At 41.0% G+C, this 18,290-nt stretch overlaps 1 protein-coding gene across 2 annotated transcripts in view; it reads left to right on the top strand.

Moving 5' to 3' along the window:
• Nucleotides 1-18,290, top strand: part of LOC120773451 (transmembrane protein 132C) — a 44,449-nt gene that overhangs the window by 5,750 nt on the left and 20,409 nt on the right. For both annotated transcript variants that reach the window (XM_040102343.1, XM_040102342.1), the window contains exons 2-3: nucleotides 11,301-11,590; nucleotides 16,369-16,617. In XM_040102343.1, the coding sequence (XP_039958277.1) occupies nucleotides 11,301-11,590; nucleotides 16,369-16,617 (539 nt within the window). The remainder of the gene's footprint in view (nucleotides 1-11,300; nucleotides 11,591-16,368; nucleotides 16,618-18,290) is intronic.

Here is an 18,290-nt window from a genome sequence, read left to right as displayed (position 1 = left end):
AACCTCCTCTACCCGTACATAGCCATTTTAACACCGAAATCCGGAGATCCTTTTTCTAAATCCCAGCCTTAAAAAGGGAATGTGCCTGTGGGGGTTATTGTACGATGCGCACACGGTGGCTGTCAGCAGGAGAAGAGAGTTGATCGTATGATGCGTAGTCCTATGTAGTAATAACAGCGGGCGTCCTCAAGCCTAACGGTTAACTATGTATTCCTTGTTTCGTTTTGTGTCGTATTCGATTCAGCGTTGCTTTTAAGCCAGGCGCTGACTTGCTGACACGATGTTGCCATGTTGTATTAAAAGTTGAAATATAATAATATAATATATCGTCACCTGAAATGCAAAATAACGTCTCATCAAAAAATTCGAAATTGAGTGTCTTATTGATTACGCTTCACTACTTCAAATTGCATACATAATATTACATATGTTCAACATTTTCAAATTCTGCACTCAGATATAAACCAGTTTTAACCAATATTACAATTTTTTTTCACTCATGTTCCATTTTATTTCGTGTTTCATTCACGCCATTGTAATTTTCCGAAAATGGTGTTACGTTATTTTGCATTTCAGGTGACGATATGTACATATTGTGGGTCGTTCCACAAGAACTCCCCTTCTTGGAGAACGTTATCAAAATTATTGGTAATTTAGGAAGATGATAAGTAGTTCAGCGGAATCTAACGCGTCTCTTGGGTGACGGTGTAGATAAGTTGGAATCGGTTTCAGACGGGCGGTATGATGGCGACGAAAATCGAGATGTTCCAGGTTCAGATGACTCTGGTGAAGTTAATGTATTAAGCGTAGTATTGTTGTCATCGTTGTTGTTCTGATCGCGCTCATTGTGCTTATCGTCGGGAAGTAGATAAACAGGCTTTAGCCGGTCTATCGAAACTGTATTGCTTTCGTCTCTGACGTTTACGATGAAATATTTTTCATGGCTTGAAATGACAATGGTGAGGTCCTTCATACGGTGAAGTGAATATATGGTGTGGAGCGTCGCGACGAATAAAAACGTGTGAACATGTCGATAGTTCTTTGAAAATGAAAGTTTTCTTTAGACCATGTCGGAAGATGGATTGTGGTGCAAGGTCTGCGAAGTAATTTCTTAAGCGTAATGTCCTATTGAATGGTGACAAACCAGATCGTGGCGATGGAGCTAGGAGATCAGCAGCAATATCCACCAGAAAATTGAGTTTGTTGATCTGTTATGAAAAGGTGGTTGGATTCGAGTGAGGAGCCGCTAATCGCCACTAACGGTCCGACGGTATGTTTATTGCCGAAATTTTGATGATCCCAGCACGTGTCGTTGTTCAGTACTGGGGAAGATGTGCACGAACGAAAGCGCTAACGAGAACGGGAACGAGATATGCCCTGTCGCTAAAAACTGGAAGCTAGCTCGTTAACCCTTTGACTTATCAATTAGCGCAACGAAATTCGCTTCCAACTGTTCGCATACAACTTGCGCTAAACAAACCAGTTTTGATGCTTACGAACAGTCGCAAAACAAAACGAAATGTGAATGCATGTAATAAAACAATTTATTTTAGATTAGATGTGCACGGCATCAACTATAATAATCTTATTCTTATTATTATGAGAATCGAAAATAATAATAACGGGAAAATTTAAATTCTCTTTTCACCAAATGTACACTTCTACACACCACGAGTCAGACTCGTGATAATCATGTTAGGCACAAAAATTATACCACGAGTCTGACTCGTGGAAATACGTCAAGGGGTTAATAGAAGCTTCGAGACGGGAAATGCGTGATTCGACTGCTGGTGTTGTTGTTGCTTCTTGGAGTTAATTTGTGCTGCTGGCAGTGAAATTTCGAGTATTTTGTCTGTCAGAGATGCGAGTTTATCGAGATCCATATCTGCTTGAGATGCAAGTATAGATTGCGTTGTCATCGGAAGTCTGCTGAGCCACTTAGTTCGAACAATGTTGTTAGGAACGGTGTTGTCGAGGCTTCTGAGATGGCGTAGAAATTGCGACGGTTTTCTATCATCCAAGGTCTCTCGATCGAGAAGCTGTTGTTGTCGCGCTTCTCGAGAGAGCGTAAAGGGTTCGACCAGTGTCCCTTTTAGGCGAGTGTACGGCGTTTCTGTGGGAACGTTCAAAAGAAGATCGGCTTTGGCGTCGAGATCATATAGTAATAACAGCGGGCTTCCTCAAGCCTAACGGTTAAATATGTATTCCTTGTTTCGTTTTGTGTCGTATTCGTTTCAGCGTTGCTTGTAAGCCAGGCGCAGCTGGTATAATATATTGTGGCTCGTCCCACAATGCCTTTGCTTCAACATTACACTTTCTATTCAATTTGATTTACTAATACAACCATATCTAAATATTATATAAACGAACCAAAATAAATAAGGAATAAAGATTGTGCGCAAAATGCAGTAAATTAATGTCCACATTATTAGTTTTTCGCTTAGAATTCCTTTTTGAATTAGCGGTAATTATTTAAAATATAACTCTGGTCGGCCCAACACCGACATATCCTTATATCCTTGGCATTTTTTTATTTAAGCCGCGTATTTATTCGATTTATAATGAACTTTATACTTATTTTGATATCTTTTTATCCGTTAACACTTCACGAATTCGTTTCTTTAATCTAACATTTATTTCTTATTCTGTATAACCTTCTCACACATATCCATTTTATCCCTGAATTCGGGGGAATCTATTTTAAATACCAGCCAAAATAGCAAGCTTTGTTGTCTCTTTCACTTAGGCATCCTTTTGTTGTTCTAATGGTTATCTAATCCTCGTTAGAATGGTAAAGATTATCTAAGTGTTGTTGGCTCCGCTGTGAATGGCGGCCAGTGCTTGAGGAAAGATCTTTTAATGTGGAGGTGGTTCCGCTCTAAGCATAAGGGAACATAAGCGTCTCACTGCCCTCTCCTGACTCATAGCGTCCCAGCTAGCCCCAGCAAATTGATGAACTCCAATATACTGCTAGGTGCTATTGAGGCGATGTGATCCCTATTTAGAAACATGGATCCAAGGGCCTTGGTCCTGCGCCTACAGATTGCCGTGCAATCCATTAGCAGGTGTTCTGGAGTTTCGGGTTCCAGATCGCAGAACCGGCAATTTGCACAAGAAGCTAGGCCCATGTTGAATAAGTGCTTCTTCAATTTGCAATGGCCGGTGTAAAAGGCGATCAGTAGCCTGACTTTCTTTCTTGGGAGATTGATTATGCATTTAAACCTTTTGAGGTTATAACCCTTCATCAGCAACTTTGCGTGCCGCAAGCCTGGAAGGTGTTGCCAATGTATCTCCCTACCCACTGTTACATCTTTGCGGACCTGTTCCTTTATGGTGTGGGGACCCACCGCTATGAAAGGTTCCGGTCCTACCATGCTGGTGGATGCTGCAGAGCGGGCAAGCTCATCGGCCAGTTCATTACCGGCGATGCCTCTGTGGCCTGGCACCCAAATAAGGTGCACCTGGTTGCATTCTGCAAGACTGTTGAGCCGGTCTATACACTCCTGCACCAATAGCGATTTTAACTCGTATGACGAGATCGCCTTGAGTGCCGCTTGGCTATCGCTGAGTATAGCTATACGTTCGTTGCGATAGCCGCGTTGGAGGTTTAACTCGCACCGACTTATAGCAAATACCTCCGCTTCGAATATGCTCGGAAACTTACCCATTGGTATGGAGAGTTTTGTGCGTGGTCCTGCGACCCCTGCGCCAATTCCCTCCGACGTTTTCGAGCCGTCGGTGTACCACCTGATCGAGCTATCCCTGAGTAGCAGCTCGAATGCGGAGTCGCTCCATTCAGCCTTGCTGCCGAGGGTGATCTTAAACTTCTTAGTGAAGTTCAGCTTTTTGTTAATGCCGTCCCTTGGAAGAGGAGCCAATGGTATGATGCCACTTAGCTCTTCCATGCGTTGGGACGAGATTATTTTACCTTTGCCAGTCCCCTCTGCTGTCATTTGAAGCAGAGTGTACTTGGCGACTTGACCAATTAGTAGATGTAGCGGGGTGAGCTCTGCGCATAGCTCCTGTCATACAGACGCACGCGAGCCTTTGCAGTTTCGATAGTTTGAGTGCTACCGTCGTTTGCTCTGCTTTAGGTGCCCACACCACCGCCCCATAAGTGACAATTGGACGCACTATCATAGTGTACAACCATCTGATGATTCTTGGTTTGCACCCCCAGGATCTACCAGCCAGCCGGCTGCACACCATCAGTGCCTTAGTAGCTTTGACCATGGTCAGGTCAATGTGCTGCTTCCATCTTAACGTGGAATCCAGCGTGAGACCTAGGTATTTGACCATGTTTGTCATCTCTATCTCCCTGCCTTCGAGTGTTAAGTTTCTCAGGCCAGGCAGAGACCTGCGCCTCGATGGTCGTTTTCAAGGGGTTGATGTTTAGTCCAATACTGTTGCACCAACCCTTGGCTAGACCTAGTCCCCTTTGAACGATATCGCAGAGAGTACTCACAAATTTGCCTCTAGCTATGATAACAATGTCGTCCGCATATCCTTGACAGCGGATTCCATTGTTTGTTAGCAGCACCAGTAGCTCGTCCACGACTAGGCTCCACAACAGGGGGGATAGCACTCCTCCCTGTGGGCAGCCCTTTGTAGTACCGAGACGGATAGTGGTGCCTCCTGATGTGGTTTCAGCTATTCTGGTGCGCAGTACAGCCTCTATCCACCTGCGCACTGTAGGTGCCACATTCCTTTTCTCCAGTGCCCTTGCCACGCTCCTGTGGGACGCATTGTCAAAGGCTCCTTCGATGTCTAGGAAGGCGCATAGCGTCGAGGTTAGCTGGTACAGGGCGGTATTCGTCGATCTGCCCGCTCTGTACGCGTGCTGGTTTGCATGCAGAGGTGCAGTTTCAAGAGCCTTCGATCTTATTTCCTGGTCTAATATCTTTCCATACTTTTCAGTAAGAAGGAGGTTAGACTAATCGGTCTAAAGGATTTAGCCAGCGAATAGTCTTTCCTTCCAAATTTCGGTATAAAGATCACTTTTGCTGTCCTCCAGGGTTCAGGGATATACGCCAGCGCCAGACTATCTCTCATCAGCTGTACAAGGTGTGGCAGTAGGACCTGCTCACCTTGTTGCAGAAGCGCCGGAAAGATGCCGTCCGCACCCGGAGACTTAAATTTGGCGAACAAGGCCGTGGCCCACCTGACTGAGTCCGCAGTAAACAGTTTTCTTGCGAGCACCCAGTCCCGGCGAGACGGCTTGTGCTCTGCGACAGGTAGCCACAGGTCCACCTCAACCATCTCCGGAAAATACGCACGTAGGAGTACCGTAGCCCTCTCCTCCGCATTTGTCGTATAAGTGCCATCGCCTTTTTGAATCGCTAATTCTGTGTTCGTCTTCCTCTTGGCCAGAGCTTTGTGCAGTCTAGCTGCTTCTGGTACTGAGGAGACGTTCTCACAGAAATTCTTGAAATTTTCTTGTTTTGCAGACCTAATCTCTTTATTATAAGCAGTTAGGCTGCTTTTGTAATCCTCCCAATTCCCAATACGCTTGGCTTTATTGAAAAGCTTACGTACATTCGATCGGAGATCCGAGAGTTTACTAGACCACCAGGGGCATTTACGCCCCTTGGTGATCGTCTTTAGGGGGCAGCTGCAGTGATACAAAACTACTCACTACACTAGGTCTCACTATGTAGGTGTTCCATGGGAGACATCAGGAGGCATCCTGTCGTCGTCCGGAGTGCATTGTTCTGACAAGTCTGAAGCTTCCTCATCTGCGTTCCACTGCATCCAGGTGACCATATTGTGCGGAGGAGTTGAAGACCGGCCGGCCGATTGCCTTGTAAGTTGCCAAAAACGTTTCTTTATCCTTTCCCCATGTGCTGCCGACTAGCGACTTGAGGATTTTTTTACAGCTCTGTGCCTTAGCGATAATCGCGGTCGTATGAGGAGTGAAGGAGCATAGACTATCAAAAGTTACACCTAAAATCTTAGGGTTATTGACAGTCAGAATTTGGACGCTATCGACTACAATATTAAGACTCCTTGTCCAGTTCGTAAATATGGTCCCTTTGGATTTGGTGGGGGAGAGTGTTAAGTTCCGTGCAGAGAAAAGGCGAGAAAGGTCGGAGAGGTAGCCTTTAACCTCTGAACACATGCCATCGACTCCATTGCCTGACGTCAATCTCGTACAATCATCAACGTACTCAGTTATGGAAACTAACTCCGGAGCTGTGTCAGTTTTAAGATGTAAAAGTTAAGCAATAGCGGGAGAAACACCACTCTGCGGAACCCCAACCAACCGTAGCCACCGCTACGAGGATCGTTCTCTCATAGGGTGGTTACTGGTTGAGGCCACGAACTATCTGAGCGTGTATGACGATTAGTGCTGTGGCTTGCATTTTTCGGAATCCATAGCTAGGCTCAGATGGTGAGTGAAGGTCGGGAGTAGCAAGGCATCAAGTGTCTTCACTACTGGGAAGAGGAGAGTTATCGGACGATAGAACTCCCTTTTGTTGGCGAGTTTTCCAGGTTTCAGTAGTGGGACCACTCTTCAGACTTTCCACACATCGGGTATTTGAAGAGTAGTCAGCGACAGGTTGAGGACCTTAGGGAGGTAGCTTACTCCCGTTTCAGCATAAGCATATTGATTTCATCATGGCCAATGGATTTAGACGATTTCACTTTGTTGATGACATTCTGAACCTCCTCATCAGTGAAAGTAAGTGGCGCGCAGTCTTTTGCTATTTTGCGCAGCCGTAGGTTAACACATCGCCTGGTTTTGTTTACCAAAGGGTGCAGTGAAAATTGCCGGCTAAAGTAGCTCGCGCATTTCTTCGGGTCCGAAGAGGCATGATCATTGAATTGAACTTCAATTCGGTCATCATGTCTCTTCGCGTTAAACAAGGCCTTGACAATAGACCAAAGCTTCCTCACGCCAGTGGAGAGGTTACAGGACTTCAGGTGCTCTATCCACTTCGTCCACCATAGAGGCTAAGGTCACAGTAGTGCGTTGGCAACATGGGCCACATGTGCAAGTCTAAATCAATTGCATGTGTTACACCTGACCGACGGTGGGGTTTGGATGAAGCCTTTTAGCGCACAGCAGAAAAATTCCTCCGGGCCCGAGTTGGACTCAATGCCAGCACGATTCAGGAAGGTACGAAGCAACCCTGCTTCAAGGCGTTACTCTAGTGACGACAAACTTAAAATAATACTCACCGATCCAAACGCGGTTAGATCGCCTAAAAAACAGGCTCTGGCCGAATAAAATACGGGTCAATTCCGGTCCGTAGAACCGCCTGTTGTGGGAATCCTTTCTGTATTATTGGTTGATGGTTTTGTTGTATTGGCAGAATTTTGACGAGTTGACAGTCCCTGGCTGAATCCGGGTCTGTTTCGGTTAACAAATTAACCCCACCAGAACCACACTGGTTTTTACCAAAAAAAAGTAAGTAATATTCCTTACCTACCCTACACGAATAGGGTTTCTACATATGGGACATAATTATTCTTATATATTTATTTTCTTACATTTGCTAACACATTAATTATTTGTTCGCATGCAACTATTTTATTAGAGTGTCAATAAATCGAACTGTACAGAATGTTAAATATTTATTTAAAATTAATTCCCTGCCTAATTACTCTGCCAAATAGATAATCCGGGAACTTTTTTAGCTTCGAATTGAGGTGTTTATATTCAAAGTCCCTTTTCGATCCTCACAACTGGGGTTCACGTCCTGATTTGAGGTGAAGCTTCTCCCATCCAAAACATTATGCAGAGGCCGGAAAAAGTCTGGTGTGGTATCATATTCTATTCATTCCTACAAAAGCTCTTGGCGAGTCGTCAAACTTGTTTGACGCCATTCGATCAATGTAGCCGCACGAAACTCCTGTGTTTTCGATCGGTATGAAATCTTTCCGCTATACACGACATACAGATCCATTTTACGTTCGCCATTCAGTAGCGTAGGTTATAGCCGAAACAACAGCGCGCCAGTCGTTTGTTCTTTTCGGAAGGTGTCGCCAATTGAATATTCCAAGCAAAGCCAGGTCCTTGTCCACCTGATCCTTCCAACGGAGTGAAGGTCTTCCTCTTCCTATGCTTCCCCCGGCGGGTACTGCGTCGAATACTTTCAGAGCTGGAGTGTTTTCGTTCATTCGGACGACATGACCTAGCCAGAGTAGCCGCTGTCTCTTAATTCCAGTCAATCTCGTCGTATATCTCATACATCTCATCGTTCCATTGAATGCGATATTTGCCGTGACCAAATCGCAAGGGACCATAAATCTTTTACAGATCCTTTCTCTCAAAAACTCGTAACGTCGACTCATCAGATGTTTTCATCGTCCATGCGTCTGCACCATAGCAGGACGGGAATAATGAGTGACTTATAGAGTTTTGTATTTGTTCTCGTCGAGAGAGGATTTTACTTATCAATTGCCTATTTAAAATTGTCCAAGAAAGGCTCCAAACTTTAAGAATGTCAGCACAAAGTCCCAACCTTAACATACTTTAAGCAGCAGCTGGCTACGCATCGCAATCCGCGTTCCAACATCGGTGAACTTTGTAGTCGGGTATAATGAAGATGAAGGGATATGTTTAACATCTGAAGGAATGAGGGTCCAAAAACACCGCCAAAAAGTTAAAGATTGAATAACAATTATCCGTACTGTTTCGTACAGAGGAGAATTTCTATCACCTCATATGCTGATGACATTGCAGACGGAAAATGCAATCGATGGCAAAATCTCAAAAGTAAATGGCTATTTCTCAACCTTTCTCGCTTCTTCTCTGCAAGAAGCGTAACAATAATAGATAAAAATGAAAAAATTATACCCCAAATACAAGAATTAAAATCGTAAATTGGATACTGCAAAATTGTTCAGTCTTTTCTCTCTTGACTGTTTTTATACTCTTGCAAAATATTGCTTCAGAGTATAACAGTTTTTTTCACCTAACGGTTGCACGTATCACCTAAAACTAATCGAGATAGATATAGGGTTATATATGTATATACAAATGATGAGGAATGATCTCAACCCGTCTTGTTGTTGAAATCCGTCCGTCTGTCCGTCCGAGCGTGCAATTTGTAACAGTTAAGATATCTTGATGAATCTTGGTATGCGCGTTCCTTGGCAAAAAAAAGTACAACTTGGTAGATGGGCGTAATCGGAGCGCTGCCACGCCCACAAAACGCCACTAACCGACCCCATAACTAAGCACTAATTAGGAATAATTTGGCGCAAGGGATCGCAGTAGCAAGAGCCATCTGTGCGCAAAAAATTATGAAAATTTTGCGTGACCCCGCCTTCTAATAAGTTTAATGTACATATCTCCTAAACAACTAAAGTTATAAAAAAATGGATGAACTCTGTTGATAACAACTCCGCTCACTCCCCATATATTGGTACCGTTAAAAATTACTAAAAGCATGATAAATGAATTACTAAATACGCTAGAGACATTAATGATATATATGAAATAACTCCCTTCCTCCTTTTTGTCTTTTGAATTTCGCGACAATGTATAAAGCGCAACAGAGCTCGTATCTGGCAATACTATACATCTTTGAAAGGTCTTGACATAACCTACAAAACGACGCTATGCATGATTATTTTGGATATTGCGTTCAACAGTTATAGACGTATAAATATGGCGTTCACTAACGCTGAAATTCGCGCTATTTTAAAGTTTTCCTTCGTTAAAGGCAAATCCGATAGAGAAACGTTCCGTGACATTAATGGTGTTTTGGGGGATATTACTCTACACTTTGAACTGCGGAGGAATGGTTTCAACAATTCAGAGCGAGTGAAAACGACACCATGAATAAGAAAACATCGAGTTAGACCGGCATGTGGTATCTTGTGGCATCGCCGAGAAGGTGGGAGTTAGTCACCAAACCATTTAAATCATCTGCAGAAGGCTGGATACACAAAAAAGCTTGATGTTTGGGTGCCGCATGATTTGACGCAAAAAAACCTTTTGGACCGAATCAACGTCTGCAATATGATACTGAAAAAGAACGAACTCGACCCATTTTTGTAGCGGATGGTGACTGGCGACGAAAAATGGATCAAATACGATAATACCAAGTGAAAACGGTCGTGGTCGAAGGCCAGTGAATCGTCCCGAACAGTGGCCAAGCCGGGATTGACGGCCAGGAAGGTTTTGCTCTGTGTTTGGTGGGATTGGAAGGGAATAATCCACTATGAGCTGTTCCCATATGGCCAGACGCTTAATTCTACCATTTATTGCGAACAACTGGACCGCTTGAAGCAGGCGATCGACCAGAAGCGTCCAGAATTGTCCAACAGGAAGGGTGTAGTGTTACACCAGGACAACGCCAGACCACACACTTCGCTGATGACTCGTCAGAAGCTCGGATGGGAGGTTTTATCGCATCCATCATATAGCCCGACATAGCGCCAAGTGATTACCACCTGTTTTTGACCATGGCGAACGCCCTTGTTGGTGTAAAATTGAACTCAAAAGCGGTTTGTGAAAAGTGGCTGTCCGAGTTCTCCGCAAATAAGGAGGAGGGTTTCTATGAGGGGGGTATTATGAAGTTGCCGTCTAGAATGAAACAGATTATCGAACGAAACGGCGCATATTTGAACTAAATCCGATCACTGTAACACTTTTTATAAAGCATTGAATAAAGAGCAAAAAAGCGGAAGGGAGATATTTGACAGTCTAATATAATGTGCCCGTTAATTCGTCTATTTGAGATCAAGAAAAATACATTAATTGGTATGACACAATGTGATTGACTGCAACGGCATCTATTGACAAAATACGAAAAGACTTTTTCGACTATCCAATATATTCCGCAAATTTGAGCTACTTCTTCCTGGCTGAAGGTTTGCGAAAATTAAAAAAATAAAAAAAAATCTTTTCCTGAGGTTGGCTTTTGTGTTTTCTCCTAAAACTAGAAAAGGAAGGTATTAATTTTAAGTTTTGAAGCAAATTTAATAATTTCACGCACTTTTTTCTCTCCGATATCAAAATGCCAAACAATTTGCGAAAACGATTTCTAGAACATGCCATATCGCACCGATTTCATGTTCAAAAAATGTGTATTCATAATCGCAAAGTGGTATTGAGAACACCGTCTCACGATTTCCTTATCATTTTTATGCTGAAGCGATTCCGGAACATGCCTGATAGTTACGTTATTTTGCTAATTCTACAGTTTTTTACGCATCAAAACACAGTTTGTTTAATTTAAATATGTACAATATTGATATGTGTTGTTGAGAGATGAATTAATTATACATATTTCGTCTACTTTAACCAATGAAAACTTTTGTAAACTTTTTGTATTATATTTTAGGTGCTTGCTTATGTGTAGAAGTTCATTTTGAGTCTGCGGAAAGTGGTTTTTTTCTAAAACATACACGTCAGCCGCCAATTGCACCGGAAATATCAATTAAATCCTCAAACGTAACTCCAAGTAAAGCACAAACATATGATTCAGTCTTGTCAGTTGATCGTTTCACGGTAGTTCAAACTACACAACCCGTGTCCATCAGAGCGAGTTATGGGCCATTTTCAACAAAGCAAACTGTTCCAGCTCGATATATTGTTCCTGATGTGCTGGAGAATCAAAACAGTAATTTGAATGTAAGTATATAATTTATTACTCATAAAAAAATCAGATAACATTAACACTTAAAATTAAATTATTCATTGTTCTGAAAGACGGTCATCTCACTTTCATTCTAAATTTGTATATAGAAGTTAAAAAAATACAAGATGACAGATAGTTTTTATTTTATTTACAAATTATAATATTAGAATTTACATAGGCATAATCCAAATCTAAGTCCAAATTTTTTTCCGTGTTTATTTTTTTTGTGTTTTTGAGGCAAAATATTGAACGCTTGATAAAGTACATTTTTCTCAGCTTTCTCTCCAAAAGCGGCTCATTTATCGGAACCGTCGATAAGGGACCACTATAGCACATAGTTGTCATACAAATTCAACGATCGGATTCAAATGTTTGAAAGCAAAACATTTTTATTTAAGGGGGTATTCTGGTCTAGAAGCATGAATTTCATGTAAGTTTTAAAGTGTCGTAAAAAAAAGGCAATTAATATTTTTACTATCCATTTATTTTATTAGTTATTTGTTAATTTTAGAAGAGTACAGAAAAAAATTAAAAAGTAAAAAATTTCAAAAATTATGAGCTGACGAAGGGGGGGGTCTCTAAAAATTTCCACGTGACCATACCCATGATTTCAACCCTCCTAGTTATCTGAAAGAAAAAAAAAATTATTAATCTAGAATAATGTCGCAATGGCCGGAACTACGGAAAAGTGGGAACTATTTTTTTGTCACAAAATGGCGACTGCCTTAAAAAAGTTTATTTGTATCACTTTTTCTGACTATTTCGAATTTTTTAACAATAATAAAAATAAAAATTTGGAGATGGAGCTAGTTCCAACCATAGGCAAGCCTATAAAGAAGACTCTATAAAAATTTCAAGTAAATCGGTCCAGTAGAACCTGAGAAATCGTGGGTATCGATCCGAAAAAGTCAGTTTTGAGAAAAACGCGTTTAAAGTTTCGCGTAATGTCTTTTGTTCGATTAGTCCCGCCGAACCAGTTTGGATGCCAGGTCAGAAAAATGCCTATATCTCCGAAAATAATTTGAATTTTGAAAAATCCTCTTGTACACAAATTCTTGAATAGTTAAACTTTGAAAAAAAAAAATCGAATTTTTTTAATTTCTAGACCAGAATACTCCCTTAACAAAATATCTTTACGATCACTACATCATATAGCTGGCTTACAAGATCTGTTTTCCTTATTAAGTAACCTGAAATCGACTTAATAGTTTATGGATGTAGAAAGAACTAGCAAAACCTTATCCACAGGATGCAAAACGTTGTCAGATTTAGTTATAAACATACTCCTGTGAGGGTATATTACCTTTAGTGCAGTCGAAGTCAACGTTTTTTCTTGTTTTGTTTATATAATAATCAATTTAGTGTTTGCTTTCGCTTATTAACATTGGAGTGGGGAACTAAAGAAAATCGTATTGTGGTGATTTATGAGCTTCGAGAATGTTTATTTACCGTTTCATTGATTGTTTTTCTCTAACGTCTACAGTTTACGACAGAAAGAATGGTGACCTCGGGTGGTTCGAACCAATTTAGAAAATTATGTCAACGAAAATGGTTATATCAACCCAATCAATGTGAATACTGATTTGAGATGATCTCCACATGAAACTATTGGGTTATAGTTTTATTATCACAACGGCTTGAACTTCTAACGAAACATAATTTTGTATTAATAAATATTAAGTGTACTTAATACACATACATATACATATATGTACGTAGCTTTAAAATGGCACAGGAAATAAAATCAGAGGTTTATCGATCGAGATATTTACATATATACAAATGGTCGGATGCGAAGATTAGCTTAAGCTATGTATGTCCATAAGTACATGATATTTACCAGATATATGATATTTTCCAGATAGATAAGTGATGGTAATATCAGGGGAGCTATTACATGGACTTATAACGGGTTTTTCAATAGTGACACTACAAAAGTAGACCAATAGGGACATCAAGCGACGCCATATTTTTTCCCGTTCTTTTGACATTTATCTTTAGTAAGGTACCCCATTTCATCGTGGAAAAATATACGATCGAACAACGAGTCGAAATTATTAAAATTTATCACCGAAGTTCGGAGTCAATGGCCTCAACTTTAAAAGCGCTACGACCTGTCAGATCAACAATTGAGCGTCTGGTGTAAAAATTTGAACTCACATGCACACTACAAAATGGTCCCGTGCCAATGAGACAAAGAAGTGCCCGTAGTCGATAATATTGCTGCCGCTAGCGCATCAATTGAGGAATACCCAAATCAGTCTCTCACACGTTTTTCTCAAGCGTTGGAAATCTTTGCGACGTCGTTGTGGAGAATTTTACGAAAAGATCTTGGCCTACATCCTTACAAGATCAAATTGATGCAAGAACTAAAGCCGCTTGACCACCAGAATCGTCGTATGTTCGTGAATTGGGCTGAGCAACAACTTGAAAATGATCCGGTTTTTCATCGAAAAATCATCTTCAGCGATGAGGGTCATTTCTGACTGAATGGCTTCGTCAATAAGTTATTGGTCAGGCAGCAATCCACATGTACTCCATGAGCCACCATTACATCCCGAAAAAATTACGGTTGGGTGCGGTTTATGAGCCGGCGGCGTATTTGGGCCGTACTTCTTCCATGATGATCAAGTGGCACGTTACCGCTCAATGATAATCGAATATTTATGGCCCAAATTTTATGATATGGACGTGGCCAATATGTGGTTCCAACCCGAGGTCGCCACAAGCCACGCAGTAAATGTCATAATCGATTTATTGAAAACCAAATTTTTGTGAAAGTGGCATCTCACGAAATGGCCCATTGTCCGCCTCGGTCGTGCAATTTGACGCTGTTGGACTATTTCCTGTGGGGCTATGTCAAGCCTATGGTCTATTTCAACAGTTGGTCAGCCATTCTTCGACAGACCTTAAGGGGGGAGCCTGCTTTAAAAATAATTTAAGAATATGTCCCCAAAGTTATAGATGGAAATTCGAAATATTTTCGAAGCTAGAAGGGAAATAGTGACCGAGATACTATCAGATAAATAAGCGCTTGGGCAGAAAGCAAAAACTTTGACGATTTTTCTTAATTGGCGGGCAGGATAAAAAAAAAAAACTAAACGTCATATGGAATTGGGGCAAAGTGTCTTATCTTTGGCATTAAATTATCTTACATTTAATCTAAAAAATCTAAAAAGCGTATTGGTTTTGGGAAAACATTGTGTTCACCGACGAATCAAAATTTAATATATTTGGTTCGAATAGATCACGAAAAGTGTGGAGAAAGATCAATGAAGAGTCGCAAGGAAAAATGTATTGCCACGGTAGGAGTAATGTGTATCTGAACATTTTAAGAAAAAAATTTAAATTTTAAGTGTGCTTAAATCGGCTGTTAATAGCGGCCACTTCTATTTATAACAAGATAACGACCCAAAATACCCATCTCATCTTTTACGTGCAGGGTTGTTATGGAATTAAAATAAATCCATAGGTCCGTCCCGCAATCACCATACATTAATGCTATTCAAAACATCTGGAACTTTTTGGAAAATCGTGTTCGAAAACAACGAATTTCATCAAAATAAGGCCAAAAAGCTGAGTCATGGACTTAGTGGGTCAAAATATCCGGAAATAATACTAGAAATTGAGTGGGGAGCATACATCGATGTCTAGGGACAATAATAGCAACAAATTGTAGGCCAAAACCGCTAAAACTATTGTAATTACTTTTGATTTATATAAATAATGCATTGACATGAGTTTAGAATGTGAATTAGACAACAGTTGCGAATATGGTACGATCCCTGTGTTGTCGACTTCGATATTCACTCCTCTAAGTTGAATGCTAAATTTTCTGCCATTGTCGTCTGGTGAGCGACGCCGATACAATGGATATCCATCATTTCCAGTTTGCATTTCCGAAAGAAAAGCAATGGGATAATGTTTCGTGCGTTTATTGTCAGACATAAAAACCGAAGTGGGATTGTGGTGTCCGCAAGGTCCATGAACCATATTGGTTTTCATCGCTTCGTATGATACTAAATCTTTCTCAGCATCAGGAATTTCCGCAGAAATTATTTTATCAATTTGATCGGGTGTAACCACCATCCCCATCCAATGAAGAATGTGTGCGTACGGCAAACCCCTTTTTTCTCAACAGCTCAACAGAGTACATCCAGCATCCGCCGCCTCATGCTTCGCGTCTAAACATGGAGACATTGCGCGTAAACTTTGGCGACTCGTTAATTTCTAAGAATGGCTCAGTCAATGATTATGTGATTTAACGCTCCTATATTATTTTTTCTGTTAAATCAAATATTTACGCCACTCAACCAGCAACGCTCGAGGAGCTTGGGGACAACATTCAGAATATAAAAATAGTATATCTGAAATTCTGCACCGGGTTGAGATGTTTAAACGAAGGTGACCATTTGGCCGAAAAATGAACTTTCTGAATATGTGACGGTTATTTTTGAGAAACAAAAATTAGTTGGTGAAATTTCAGTTTGAATGAAAAAACGAAAATTCCTATGTAAAATGTATGGGAACCTAAAAAAAAAAAAAATGGCGACCCCTTAGAGTTGAGCTACAGCGCCTGGCTTGAGGGAGGATTTTTTGTTTGTCAATCACTAACATTTGAGGGGTAAGAGTTGAAAAAAAAATTAAAAATTTTTTTTGAAGCACCCTAATGTATGCCCTTATTCCTAGAAGAAGTTGCGTAATATTATATCATACGACATAAATGCGTATTGATTAAAATAAAAGCTTTTCAATTTTTATTTATTTGCAGAACACCACAGCGGCACTTATTGAATTACAGCAAACTAATATGCATTTGGATATATCAGCCCACTTAATAAAACCCACAGTTTCGCGTGACTCACCAGTAGTGCGGGTTCTTTTCCATGCTGGTACAGATCCAGGTGGTCACCTTCAAAGGCAAAAGATATGCGTATTGCTGCACATTTCGTTGAGCAATCAAGTTCCGTTAAAAGGTCGTTGCATGCCTGAAGGTGAAGACAATGTTTGTGTTGCTGAGGTAAGCCCATAAAATTTAATTAATAAGCAGGAAAAATTTAGACGAAAATTTATTGTGTAGAACTTTGTCAATATATTTTTATCAGGCCTGCTTTTTAGCGTTTGAAAATATTGTCACGTCCAATCATTAATTTGATTTTAAAAAGGGGGGTTTTAGAGGTGTATTAAAAACCGGGAATTTTAAAATTTCGCAGGTTTGGAGTTTTCAAATTTTTTGTTGATTACATACGATGTGCTTCTGAAGTACGATTAAATTTTCAGCTGTATTCATTGCTTACTTCATATGCAGCAGCCACTAAGTTGTTTTGTAGATCTTATTTTTTATGACTTTCCAACGCATTGAAAAGCAAGACAGGTGCGCCATCTCTTGGTAAACTGCACAAATAATATATGTACACCAATGGCCAAAAGTAGAAGCGTACTTTGAGGACCTTAACATGTTTCTAAAATTTATTTTTGGGATATATTCGGTATTTCTCATTTAAAAAATTTATAAAAATCTATTTTAGAGCATTTTCTAAAGTATGAAATAATAAATCTAGGGTGTAATTTGTTTGTTCGTTTATTTGACATTAAGTTTTTGAAAATAATATGTTAATCTTTAGCGATATCATTCACGAACTACAACCTTAACGCCTCTTTTATGGTTCACAGCTTCAACTGAAGTTTTGAAATTTAGTATAATCGATAACAACGCTATCCGTCGAAAACATTACAGTTTAAGTATTCAGGGACTTTGTGGTATTGCCGTTGTTACGGACGATGTATAAAATAAAACTAAGGTATTGTGAGAAATGATACGAACATGATAAATTACTACAGCCAATTACTTCCGGAAATGAACTATCGAAGAAGCGTTTTGTTCCTCTTCAGTCATTTGTAGTGTTGTTGTTGTTTTAACGGTTATCGGTCCCCGTTAGGATGGTAAGGGTTATCTGTGTTGTCAGCGACGTCATCTAACGGAAGGCCCAGGAAACGTGCTGTTTCGACGGAGTCGGACCAAAGGGAAAATGGTGTTAGATGAGTGGGGTTGGTAGTGCATGCAAAGAGGTGGTCAGTGTCATGCGGAGACTCGTTGCATGCAGGACATACATTGGGTATGTCTGGTTCTATTCTGGATATCCAGAACGAAGCTGCGCTAGAGTCACTCGCGTTTCTCGCAGCAACTCGAGCTCTTCGTCTGCGATGGGTGGTGGTTTGACTCCAAGAACGCCATTCACGGGAAGGGAGTCAGTGAAGGTGTTAATGGCTCCACTGTGAATGTCGGTCAGTACGACGTCGTCGACGTAGTCAAGGAAGGTCCTTTTGATGCTCCTAGGAGGCGGTTCCGCTCCAAGCAGCTGGCTGGATTCCCAGCAGGAACTGCTGGAGTTCATTATGCTCCTTAACTGGGAGCATAAGCGTCTCACTGTGGAGGTGTTCGATAGGAGATATCAAAAGGCATCCCGTCGTAGTCCGGAGTGCAGGATTTTGGCAAGTCTGGAGTTTCCTCATCTGCGTACCACTGCATCCAGGCGACTATATAGGTGTTGCGTAGTTGAGGACCGGCCGGACGATTGCCTTGTATATTGCCAACAACGTTTCTTTGTCTTTTCCCCATGTGCTGCCGGCTAGCGATTTGAGGATTTTGTTGCGGCTCTGTACCTTGGCGATAATCGCGGTCGTATGAGAAGT

The sequence above is a fragment of the Bactrocera tryoni genome, chromosome 4 (assembly GCF_016617805.1).
Source record: "Bactrocera tryoni isolate S06 chromosome 4, CSIRO_BtryS06_freeze2, whole genome shotgun sequence".
NCBI lineage: Eukaryota > Metazoa > Arthropoda > Insecta > Diptera > Tephritidae > Bactrocera > Bactrocera tryoni.
This window is presented reverse-complemented; position numbering and strand designations above follow the sequence as displayed.